The 12,868-nt window shown below is 44.4% G+C and overlaps 2 protein-coding genes across 4 annotated transcripts in view; one reads left to right on the top strand and one right to left on the bottom strand.

The window, feature by feature from the left end:
* LOC140206185 (cytochrome P450 2C44-like) overlaps positions 1-12,868 on the bottom strand; it is a 49,068-nt gene that overhangs the window by 30,097 nt on the left and 6,103 nt on the right. For 2 of the 3 annotated variants that reach the window (XM_072274470.1, XM_072274469.1), the window contains exons 2-3: positions 10,463-10,665; positions 4,146-4,308 (exon numbers count right to left, since the gene is read on the bottom strand). In XM_072274470.1, coding sequence (XP_072130571.1) covers positions 4,146-4,308; positions 10,463-10,645 — 346 coding nt within the window. In that variant the 5' untranslated portion in view covers positions 10,646-10,665. Of the gene's footprint in view, positions 1-4,145; positions 4,309-10,462; positions 10,807-12,868 lie in introns of those variants that run through there. The other variant, XM_072274471.1, reaches the window with a different exon arrangement.
* alkbh6 (alkB homolog 6) overlaps positions 10,898-12,868 on the top strand; it is a 39,793-nt gene continuing 37,822 nt past the window's right edge. Inside the window, exon 1 of the mRNA XM_072274472.1 lies at positions 10,898-10,954. The gene's annotated coding sequence lies outside the window, so the exon portion shown is untranslated. The remainder of the gene's footprint in view (positions 10,955-12,868) is intronic.

The raw sequence follows: 12,868 nt of genomic DNA, 5'->3' as shown, positions 1-12,868 counted from the left end.
AATAAGGTTGTTTTAAGTGACTTAGAGATCTTAGAAAGTGAGCTCCTGCTTCAGCTGAAAAGGCTGAAAGGTAATAAATCTCCAGGGCCAGCCAACATATATCCAATGGAACTTAAAGAGGTCTGTGATTATATATACAAATCCCTAACATGTATTTTTCAAAAGTTATCAAAGTTGCTGGTGAACGCAGCAGGCCAGGTAGCATCTCTAGGAAGAGGTACAGTCGACGTTTCGGGCCGAGACCCTTCGTCAGGAGGGGGAGGGATGTGTATATAAATAAATAACAGATGGGGTACGAGGGGGAGGTGGGGCATTAATTCCACATCCTATTCCCATTCTGATATGTCTATCCACAGCCTCCTCTACTGTAAAGATGAAGCCACACTCAGGTTGGAGGAACAACACCTTATATTCCGTCTGGGTAGCCTCCAACCTGATGGCATGAACATTGGCTTCTCTAACTTCCGCTAATGCCCCACCTCCCCCTCGTACCCCATCCGTTATTTATTTATATACACACATTCTTTCTCTCTCTCCCCCTTTTCTCCCTCTGTCCCTCTAACTATACCCCTTGCCCATCCTCTGGGTTTTCCCCCCCTCCCCCTTTTCCTTCTCCCTGGGCCTCCTGTCCCATGATCCTCTTATATCCCTTTTGCCAATCACCTTTCCAGCTCTTGGCTCCATCCCTCCCCCTCCTGTCTTCTCCTATCATTTTGGATCTCCCCCTCCCCCTCCCACTTTCAAACCTCTTACTTGCTCTTCCTTCAGTTAGTCCTGACAAAGGGTCTCGGCCTGAAACGTCGACTGTACCTCTTCCTGGAGATGCTGCCTGGCCTGCTGCGTTCACCAGCAACTTTGATGTGTGTTGCTTGAATTTCCAGCATCTGCAGAGTTCCTCGTGTTTACGTTTTTCAAAAGTCGGTGAAGACTGGTGAAATCCCTAAGGAATGGAAATGGGTTAACGTTGTCACAGTATACAAGAAGGGTGACCATACTGACCCTAGTAACTATAGACCTATAGTCCCTAGTAAACATTATGTGCATCATAGGTAAGATAATGGAAACATTAATAAAGAATGAGGTGGAAAAGTAGCTGATAAGAACAGGCATGTTAGCAGACAACCAGCATGGGTTGAGAAAGGCGAAATCATGTTTTACTAATATGCTGAAGTTCTATGAGGAAGCAATTAAAATTTTTGATAACAATAGAGTGGTTGATATAATTTATTTGGACTTTCAGAAGGCTTTTGACAAGGTACCCCATGAAAGGTTAATAATCAAATTACAAGAAGTAGGGATTCAGGGTAAGGTGTGTGAATGGGCACAGAATTGGCTGTAAAACAGAAAACAACGAGTTAAGGTGAGAGGATCATTTTCACACCTAGAAGATGTTAATAGCGGGGTTCAGCAGGGAGCAGATTTGGGGGCCGCTGCTGATTTGTAAGATCTCTAAGTCACTTAAAACAACCTTATTTTTCTCTACACCGACAGATGAGCACAAGAGACCAAAGAGTTCATCTGTCTCTGTGTGTCTCAAAGCTTGTGAAACTCCTATCAAAACCATGCTGATTTAGTGGCATGAGAATAAACAATTGAAGAGTTTGTCTATCTCTGTGTCTCTCTCTACACTTGTGGAACCTCTATTTATTGGGAGACCTTTCCCTTGGTTCATACTCAGTGACCTGACTGATGAAGGCCAGTGTGGAAGCCTCAGGACTCACACCACCAGGTTCATGATCAGTTATTATCCCTCAACCATCAAGCTCTTGAACCAAGGAGGACAACTTCACTTGCCCCATCACTGAAATTCTTCCACAACCAATGGACTCTTCATTTCATGTTCACAATATTTATTTCTTATTTGTTATATAATTTCTTTAGTTCAGAATTGGCACAGATTGCTGTCTTCTGCACTCTGGTTGATCACCCAAGTTGGCGTAGTCTTTCATTGGTTCTGTTATGGTTATTATTCTATAGATTTTTTTTATTGAGTATGCCAACAAGAAAATGAATTTGAAGGCTGAATATGGTGACATGTATGTACGTTGAAAATAAATTTACTTTGATCTTTGTCTTTGGGGCAGCACTTCATGTAGATTCTAGACGCAACTATTACAAATACCGTCAGATGTTGGGAAAGAAACTCCACCAAGTGGATCCTCGATTTCCTCACTTACAGACCTCAGTCACTATGGGTTGGCAACGTCTTCTCCAGAATCAGTTTAACTTTGAACTTTTTTGACTACCTTGTCCATCTGTGATGCAGCTTTCAACGAACTATGCACTTGTGTTCCTAGACACGAGAAAATCTGCACACCTGGAAATCCAGAGCAACACACACACACACACACACACACACACACACACAGAATGCTGAGGGAACTCAGCAGGTGGCAGTATCTAAGGAAAGGAATAAATAGTGGACATGTTGGACTGAGACCCTTTATCAGGACTCTTTGTACTCCTAGGGCACTTTTTGCTGGTGTCTAGTTTTGTCGTTCTGCTGAACATTGTGGGCATGTTATGCTAGTGTCAGAACATGTGACAACACTTGCAGGCTGTGCCCAGCTAATCCTTGGGTGTACTGGCTGTTAACACCAACTACGCATTTCACGGTATGTTTCAGCGTTCATGCGATGAATCTGAATCTCAGGTCCTTCTGTTCCACCACACTCCCTAGTGTCCTTCCATTCATTGCACAGCTCCTTGGAAATATATCAGTATTCCTTCATCAACATCTTCATTATGTGACATGTTATATGATATAAGCAATCTTGCTCCCTTCACCATAATTGTTCTTGACCAATTTTTCTGCAGAACTGGTTTCCATTGCCTTCTCTGGGCAATGTCTTTACAAGATGGGTGACCCCAACCATGATCAATATTCTTTGGAGATTGTCTGCCTGGTGTCAGTGATTGCATTACCAGGACTTGTGATATGCACCAGCTGCTCATACAACCATCCACCACCTGCTCCCACGGCTCCCATCCCTTACACCTCCTTTGGTAGAGAGGTATCTCAACCGCGATACCCACGTTCATTGTCACGTTCTAAATCCTGGAACACTCTTCTCAGGCAGCATCGTGGAAGTAACATCAGCATACAGGATACTCAGCACTATCTTCTCAATGGCTTGGGTTTCCACCAGGTGCTCTGGTTTTCTCCCACAGTCTGAAGACATATGGTGTAGGAGGTTAGCAGAACAGAGGAAACTGAGAATTCATCTAAAATGGTGGCAAACGTAGAGAGGGTTGTAAAGAAAGTTTTTGGCATATTAGCCTTCATAAATCAAAGTACTGAGTGCAGGAGATTGGATGTCGTGTTGAAGTTGAATAAGATGTTGTTGAGGCCTAACTTGGAGTACTGTGTACAGTTTTGGTTACCTACCTACAGTAAAGATATAAATATGATTGAACAAGTCTAGAGAAAATTTACAAGGATGTTGCCGGAATTGGAGGACCTGAGTGATATAGCAAGATTCAACAAGTTGGGAATTATTCTTTGAAATGCAGAAGATTGAGAGGAAATTTAATAGAGATATATAAGATTATGAAGGATATAGATAGAAAAAAAATGCAAGTGGGCTTTTCCCCTGAGATTGGGTGGGACTACAATTACATGTCATTGGTTAAGGGTGAAAGGTGAAAAGTTTTAAGAAAACACGAGAGGGAAACTTCTTTATTCAGAGGAGAAAAGCGTGGAATGAGCTGTCAGTGCAAGTGGTGCATGCGAGTTCAATTTCAACATTTAAGAGAACTGTGGATAGGTACATGTGTGGTAGGGTTACTGAGGGCTATGGTCCGGGTGCAAGTCCGTGTGAATAGTTTAAATGTGCCGGTATAGACAAGAAGGGCCAAAGGGCCTGTTTTGTGCTGTACATTTCTACGACCCTATTAATTGGTCATTGTAAATTCTCCCGTGATTAGCCCAGTATCTGGGCTGTGCGGCTCCTTGAGCCTGAAGTCCCTGTTCCGCACTGTTATTTCTAAATAATAAATTAAAATTATAACAAGAACAACCAACAAGTGCCATCTCTTTCAGCAGCATTAACAGTCCTAAGTGTATAAATAACAAAAAATATTCAGATTTCAAGAGAACGGAAGCAGCAACAAAATAACTTGAGTTAAATTAAAAATTTTCTTACCATAGCCGTCAGAGACTCTTTCCAAGAAGGGTAAGAGATATCGGCCGCTGAAGTCATGCCCATGGCCAATAAGGGCCTCTCTTATAGCTTCGGCACCACACACCACCACCGCAGGGAAGCTGCTGAACCAGAAGGTGAACACGGGGCCATACTGTTCACTCAGCTGTGGTGATACAATGAATGTATATTGTTTTTTAACATGTAATACTCCGTATGATGTTCATCAATCAATTTAGCTAGAGAGGAGATAAGACCCATACTATATTCCTTTAGGGGAACAAGTGGCCTAGGCACAGTACTGTATTTGTCAACGTGGAGTGGAGAGAGTGTTTGTAAATCTGGCGGGAGCAAATGATGTAGGGAATGGCGAGGGCAGAGTGCCCTGGGATGGGTGGCAGAGGAGTGCCAGGGGCGAAGGGTGGTATGGGGTGCAGATGCATCCAGCCTTGAGACCCCAGGCAAGGTAATGTGATTCCAAACAATTAGTTTATTGATAATTATAGAATGTTTCTCTGGTGCTTCCCACTCCATCCCCTCTTCCTTCCCCTTTTCCCAACCATGACTCCCCTCTCCCTGCCCCCTTTCCCACGCTCAGTCCAGAACTGAGATCCGTAACAGAACCAGGCTATCATCACTCACATATGTCATGAAATGTCTTCTCTTTTTGCAGCAGCAGTACAGTGCAATACATAAAATCACTACAGCACTGTGCAAAAGTCTTAGAGACCCTAGCCATACATATGTGTCTGAAACTTTTGCACTGTATTGTACATTGAAACATCAAAACAGCAAAATGTGTTGCTTGTGTCAATGTCCAACCCTCATTGGGGTGTGAATGTGTGGTGACACTCGTGGGATTTCTCCAACAAATCCACAGACTGTGATGGTTGTTGACGTAAACGATGCATTTCACTTAATGTTTCGATGTACATGTGTTGAATAAGTTCATATGAAATCTGACCAATGCAGTACAAGGATGTGCTGGGGGCAGATCACAACTGTCACCATGCTTCTGGCGCCAACATAGCACGCCCACAACTTACTAACCCGTACGCCTTTGGAATGTGTGGGAGGGAAATGGAACACCCGGAGGAAACTCACACGGTCTCGGAGAGAATGAACAAATGGCTGGAGGAAATCAGTAGGTCAGGTAGTATCTGTGAAGGAAATGGACAGTCCACATGAAGGTTCTCGATTTGAAACATTCATTGTCCAGTTCCCTCCGCAGACACTCTGTGACCCACTGAGATCCTCTAGATACAAGCATCTGCAAGGTCTTGTATCTCAAAGTGATGCAGAGCTACCCACTGAACTACTGGAACTATCAGAACTTATGACCAAAGTTCTGTGTCTCTCAGAGGAGACATTAACATCCTCAAAAATTGATATCTCAAGAAGGCAGCATCCGTTATTACGGACCCACACAATACTGGACATACCCTCTTCTCATTCCTTCATCATGGGCGCTAGCCTTCCCACCTTGGAGGACATCTTCAAAAATTAATACCTCAAGAAGGTGGTGTCTATCATTAAGGACCCTCACCATCTGGGACATGACCCCTTCTCATTACTACGATCAGGGATGAGGTATAAAAGCCTGAGGTTCCACCCTCAATGATTCAGGCATCCATCAGATTTCTGTACTGTCCAAGAACACCATCCCACTATTCCTCTTTGCCACTATTTCCTTCTTTGTAACCTATAGTAATTTTTGGGTGGCGGTGTGCAGATGTGTCTCTACCAAAAGAGGTGTAAGGCACTCCTTCCTTCCGCTAGCCTGCAGGTCACCCTTGGGCAAGGTGTAGCACCTGCTTAGCCCCCATCCCTCCAGATCAGGGTCAAATGAAGCCATGTGAGCAAGTGGTAGATGGTTGTATGAGCAGCTGGTGCCTATCACAAGTCCCGGTTATGTGACCACTGACACCAGGCAGACAAACTCTGAAGAGTATTAATAATGGCTGGGGTAATCACAGTCTTGTAAAGGGACTGCCCAGAAGAAGCAATGGCAAACAACTTCTGCAAAAAAATTTGCCAACAACAATCATGGCCATGGAGAAGAACTGGCACATAATGAATGAGTGAGTGATTTTTATTTCTTGCACTGTACTGCTGCCACAACAAATTTCACAGCATATGTCAGTGATAATAAAACCTGGTACTGATGGTCAGTTCCAGAATTTATAGCCTGAACATCTGAAAACAAGTCTTGATTACTTCCTGATAGGCACAGGCTAACAATAAGTATAAAAATCATAGAGCAACATAGTGCAGATACAAGTCTTTCAGCCCATTTTGTGGACGTCCATCCATGGTGCCCACTCTGATGACCTCAATTTCCTGCATTTGGCACAAGCTCCACCCCTCCATGTATCTACCCAACTGCTTCTCAAATTGTACCTGTTTCAACCACTTCCTCCGGCAGCTTGTTCCCTTCACTCACCACCCTCTGCTCCTTCAATTGAATGGTTAAAGCAATGGGCTAGAAATTCATTGGGGTTTCCAAAGTTCAAAGTACATTTATCAAAGTATGTAGATATTACACAACTTTGAGATTTGTCTCCTTACAGGCAGCCACAAAACAAGAAACCCCAAAGAACCCATTTCTAAAAAATCCAACACACACATGCAGAGAGGGGAAAAGAAAATCAAATTGTGCAAACAACAAATGCAAACAACAAAAGCAAGCAAACAGCGCTCAGAATTAAAGTAAATCCATAGACAAGAAGCCTGGACTTTGAACTTTGAAGTCTTCTGCACCTCAAACACAGGCTTATTACCACTGACATGTCGTGAAATGTGTTGTTTGATGGTTGTAATCTTGTACATTAAAATTACTATAAGTTACAGAAAGACATAAATGATATATTATAATAATATAGATTATATATAAATGTTATATGTAATGTTGAATCTATAGGGTAGCATAGTGGTCAGAGCAATGATCTACAGTACAGGTGACCTGTGTTCAATTCCCACTGCTGCCTGTAAGGAGTTTCTTTCTCCCAGTGACCATGTGGGTTTCCTCCAGGTGCTCCGGTTTCCTCCCACAGTCCAAAGACGTACCAGTTGGTAGGCTAATTGTCCCAGGATTAGGCTAGCGTTCAGTTGGGGGATTGCTGGGCGGCACGGCTCAAAGGGCTGTAGTGGCATATTCCACACTTCATTTTAATCAATCAACAAATAATATATATAATATTAGATATATATTATACATATAAGGTAGCGTGGGGTGGGAGGGCTTGGTCGACAGCCCACCCCAGGCTTTCCTAGTGGCCAACACTATTTACTGTTCTTGTTTCAAAATGCTTTCGTGGCATTACAGTAGGGGGTCGCACTGACTGTAACCGGGGTGTGAAATAATGACCTCCCCCGTCTGTATATGACTGAGGGGGGGTTTCTGCCTGGGTCACAGCGCCCGGTAGGTGTTTTTTTGTGCTTGTCGCAATAAAAACGGCTGTTGAGTTAAAGGAGCTTTTCTCGTCTGTCATCATAGAACGAATGCTCGCCACAATATTACACTAAAATATCTAAATAAATAAATCAATAGTGCAGAAAGACAGCTAATAATGAGGAACTGTTCGGAAATCTGATGGCGGAGGGGGAAGAAAATTCCGAACACGTTTCGGGTGTCTTTTCGAAAATACTCGTAGTAGTTTTGAACGTGGTGATTTCAGAATCAGAATCAGGTGTATCATAGAAAACATAGAAAACATAGAAAATAGGTGCAGGAGTAGGCCATTCGGCCCTTCGAGCCTGAACCGCCATTTATTATGATCATGGCTGATCACCCAACCTTCCCTCCATACCCCCTGACCCCTGTAGCCACAAGGGCCATATCTAACTCCCTCTTAAATATAGCCAGTGAACTGGCCTCAACTGTTTCCTGTGGCAGAGAATTCCACAGATTCACCACTCTCTGTGTGAAGAAGTTTTTCCTAATCTCGGTCCTAAAAGGCTTCCCCTCTATCCTCAAACTGTGACCCCTCGTTCTGGACTTCCCCAACATCGGGAACAATCTTCCTGCATCTAGCCTGTCCAATCCCTTTAGGATCTTATACATTTCAATCAGATCCCCCCTCAATCTTCGAAATTCCAACGAGTACAAGCCCAGTTCATCCAGTCTTTCTTCATATGAAAGTCCTGCCATCCCAGGAATCAATCTGGTGAACCTTCTCTGTACTCCCTCTATGGCAAGGATGTCTTTCCTCAGATTAGGGGACCAAAACTGCACACAATACTCCAGGTGTGGTCTCACCAAGGCCTTGTACAACTGCAGTAGTACCTCCCTGCTCCTGTACTCAAATCCTCTTGCTATAAATGCCAGCATACCATTCGCCTTTTTCACCGCATACATTCCAAGAAATCCTCTTCCTCAGCACCTTTACCAATTTGGTTCACCCAATCTACATGTAGATTGAAGTCACCCATTATAACTGCTGTTCCTTTATTGCACACATTTCTAATTTCCTGTTGAATACCATCTCCGACCTCACTACTACTGTTAGGTGGCCTGTACACAACTCCCACCAGCGTCTTCTGCCCCTTAGTGTTACGCAGCTCTACCCATATCGATTCCACATCTTCCCGGCTTATGTCCTTCCTTTCTATTGCGTTAATCTCTTCTTTAACCAGCAACGCCACCCCACCTCCCCTTCCTTCATGTCTATCCCTCCTGAATATTGAATATCCCTGAACGTTGAGCTCCCATCCCTGGTCACCCTGGAGCCATGTCTCTGTGATCCCAACTATATCATAATCATTAATAACAATCTGCACTTTCAATTCATCCACCTTATTACGAATGCTCCTTGCATTGACACACAAAGCCTTCAGGCGCTCTTTTACAACTCTCTTAGCCCTTATACAATTATACTGAAAAGTGGCCCTTTTTAATGCTTGCCCTGGATTTGTCAGCCTGCCACTTTTACTTTTCTCCATAGTACTTATTGTTTCTACCCTCACTTTACACCCCTCTGCCTCTCCGCACTGGTTCCCATCCCCCTGTAGTGAACTAACTTCCTCACGCCTAGCCTCTTTAATTTGATTCCCACCCCCCAACCATTCTAGTTTAAAATCACCTCAGTAGCCCCCGCTAATCTCCCTGCCAGGATATTGGTCCCCCTAGGATTCAAGTGCAACCCGTCCTTTTTGTACAGGTCACGCCTGCGCCAAAAGAGGTCCCAATGATCCAAAAACTTGAATCCCTGCCCCCTGCTCCAATCCCTCAGCCACGCATTTATCCTCCACCTCATCGCATTCCTACTCTCACTGTCGCGTGGCACAGGCAGTAATCCCGAGATTACTACCTTTGCTGTCCTTTTTCTCAACTCCCTTCCTAGCTCCCTATATTCTCCTTTCAGGACCTCATCCCTTTTCCTACCTATGTCATTGGTACCTATATGTACCACGACCTCTGGCTCCTCACCCTCCCACTTCAGGATATCTTGGACACGATCAGAAATATCCCGGACCCTGGCACCAGGGAGCCAAACTACCATCCGGGTCTCTGGACTGCGTCCACAGAATCGCCTATCTGACCCCCTTACTATCGAGTCCCCTATCACAACTGCCCTCCTCTTCCTTGCCCTACCCTTCTGAGCTACAGGGCCGGACTATGTGCCGGAGGCACGGCCACTGTCGCTTCTCTCGGGTAAGCTGTCCCCCCCAGCAGTACTCAAACAGGAGTACCTGTTGTTAAGGGGCACACCCTATTACCTGACCTTTCCCCTTCCCCCTCCTAACCGTGACCCACTTGTCTGCCTCCCGTGGCCCCGGCATGACCACCTGCCTGCAACTCCTCTCTATCACCTCCTCACTCTCCCTGACCAGACGAAGGTCATCGAGCTGCAGCTCCAGTTCCGTAACGCGGTTCCTAAGGAGCTGCATCTCGATGCACTTGGCGCAGATGTAGACGTCCGGGAGGCTTGTAGACTCCAGGGCCTCCCACATCCGACACCGAGAACAAGCAAACTGCCCTCACACTCATACTGCCCCTCTCCTCAAATAACAACAATATTATCATATCATAACAATAATATCATCGTGGAAAATTAATGCCGTGAAATTTGTTGGTTTGCGGAAGAAGTGCAGTGCAAAATTACTGTTACAAAATATTAATAAATGGTGCCAAAAGAGGGATAATAGTGAGGTTCTGATCATTTGATACCGACCGTGATTTAAAGAAAAACACCAGCCCTACGCAACTTTTGTATGACTGCTTCCGTGATTTCGTCAAATAAAGCGGCCTCAAGTGGGGGAAGTTTTTTAAAAATTTTTTATCTCTGTGTGTAATTTAAATATACAGACATTGTCCCTACCTTGATGAGGGATTTGTGGGGTGCTTTGAAATCCAGTTGGAATAGGTTGCCGATGATCGGGAGGGCAGGGGGACCCGGGGGAAGCCTGCCTGTCTGCCGCTGGTTGTTCAAAAAGAACCTCGCCAGAAGCAGGACGCTCAGTAAAACAACCAACAAAGTTGTCAGCGGTTCACCAAAACTCATGGTGACAGAGTACACAGTTTCTAAAAAAGAAGCAAGAGAGGCTGTATCTCAAAATTCACAGTTGTACCACTTTCACCAGATTCAAACAGTCAACTACCCTTAAATTAAGGGCAATTAAAGTCCCAATTGAAAAAAAAGTCCTCACTGACAACCTTTATACATTTGAGTAAGTCTCATTATGGACCGCCCTTCGGAGTTCTGACGCGACTTCATGTCAGTGGGCGTGAGTTATGTTCTCAACAAGTGAAACTATCGAGAATTGAAATGGCGTTCAAAAGGCTGACAATTCCGAATCACCTTCATTGTCAGGTAAATGCTCGGTAAACCGGACCGCAAGCTGCTGAGAATTCCTCCGGCCATCGTTGGAATATATTGATTCTGTGCATTACGTCTGATTTAAGCTCCTTTTTTTCAGTTGAAAGTTCAAAGTAAATTTTATTATCAAAGCTCATACATGTCACCATATACAACCCTGAGATTCGTTTTCCTGTGGGCATTCTCGGCCTGGACTCGTGGAGCCCATAAGTAGATCAACAGACCGAAGGCTAGCATCCTCGACCTCGAGGAATAGCCACGACGACGACTCGGCAAAGCTACAGAATAGTAACTCTAACAGGATCAATGAAAGATCAACCAGAGTGCAGAAGACAACTGTGCAAATGCAAATATAAATAAATAGCAATAAATAATGAGAACATGAGATAAAAAGTCTTTAAAGTGAGATCATTGGTTGTGGGAACATCTCAATGATGAGGAAAGCCGGTGTAATTAACCCCTTTTATTCAAGAGTCTGAGATTGAGGGACAGTAACTATTTTTGAACGCAGTGGTGCAAGTCCTGTGTCTTTTGTACCTTCTACCTGATGGCAGCAGTGAGAAGAGATCATGTCCAGGGTGGTGGGGATCTCTGATGATGGATGCTGCTTTCCTACGACAGCGTCTCAGGTAGATGTGTTCAATAGTTGGGGGGGGTCTTTACCCGTGATGGACTGGGCCAAATCCACTACCTTTTGCATGACATTTCCGTTCAAGGGCATTGGTGTCGCATACCAGGGTATGAGGCATGTTTTGCAGCAGCAGAGAGGCAGGCTTCTCCTGGGTCCCTCCACCCTCTGATTGCTGTCAAGATAGTTTAATGTCATTTCCAGAACATGTGTAAAGGCAAACGAAATGATCATTACTCTGGCTCTGATGCACTACAACAAAAACCACAATAAGATCGAGAACACAGCCCAGTCCACCACAGGTAAAGCCCTCCCCACCATTGAACACATCTACATGAAACATTGCTGCAGGCAAGCAGCATCCATCATCAGGGACAACACCACCCTCCCCAGGACATGCTCTCCTCTCGCTGCTGCCAACAGGAAGAAGGTACTGGAGCCAGCAGATTCAGGAACAGTTACTACCCCTCAAGCATCAGGCTCTTCAACTTCACTCAAAGCAACACACAAAATGCTGGAGGAACTCAGCAGGCCAGGCAGCATGTGTGTATAAACAGTTGACGTTTCAGGCCAAGACCTTTCATCAGGACTGGAAAGAAAAATGATAAATCAGAGTATGGAGGTGGGGGGTGGGGAGGAAGAAGTTCAAAGTGGCAGGTGATAGGTGGGACTGGGAGAGGGGGAAGGGTGAAGTAAAGAGCTGGGAAGTTGATTGGTGAAAGAGATAAAGGGCTGGAGAAGGGGGGAATCTGATAGAAGGCCATGCAAGAAAGGGAAGGAGGAGGAACACCAGAGGGAGGTGATAGGTCCCAAGAAGGATACGTGGCTGTGGTTGTGGGTCACTCAACTTGCCCCATCATCGAAATGTACCCATGACCTATGACCCATTTTCAAGGACTCTTCATCTCATGTTCTTGATATTTATTGTTTATTTATTTATCATGGTCATTTCTTTCTGTTTGTATTTGAACAGCTTGTTGTCTTCTGTACTCTGGTTGAATGCCCAATTTGATGTGATTCTGTTATGGTTATTATTGTTTTCATTCTGGATTTATTGAGTATGCCTGCAAGAAAATGAATCTTAGGGTTGTGTATGGTGACACACTATGGGGAGTAACCTCAAATTATGAGTGTGAGAAAGCTGGTGGAGTTTTGGATAGTTCACAGTACATTTATTATCGAAGTATGTATATTATATACAACCTTGAGATTGGTCTCCTTACAGGCAGCCACGAAACAACTGAACCTGAAAGAACCCATTTCAAAAATGCTGTCAAACA

The sequence above is a fragment of the Mobula birostris genome, chromosome 12, assembly GCF_030028105.1.
Source record: "Mobula birostris isolate sMobBir1 chromosome 12, sMobBir1.hap1, whole genome shotgun sequence".
Classification (NCBI taxonomy): Eukaryota; Metazoa; Chordata; class Chondrichthyes; order Myliobatiformes; family Myliobatidae; genus Mobula; species Mobula birostris.
This window is presented reverse-complemented; position numbering and strand designations above follow the sequence as displayed.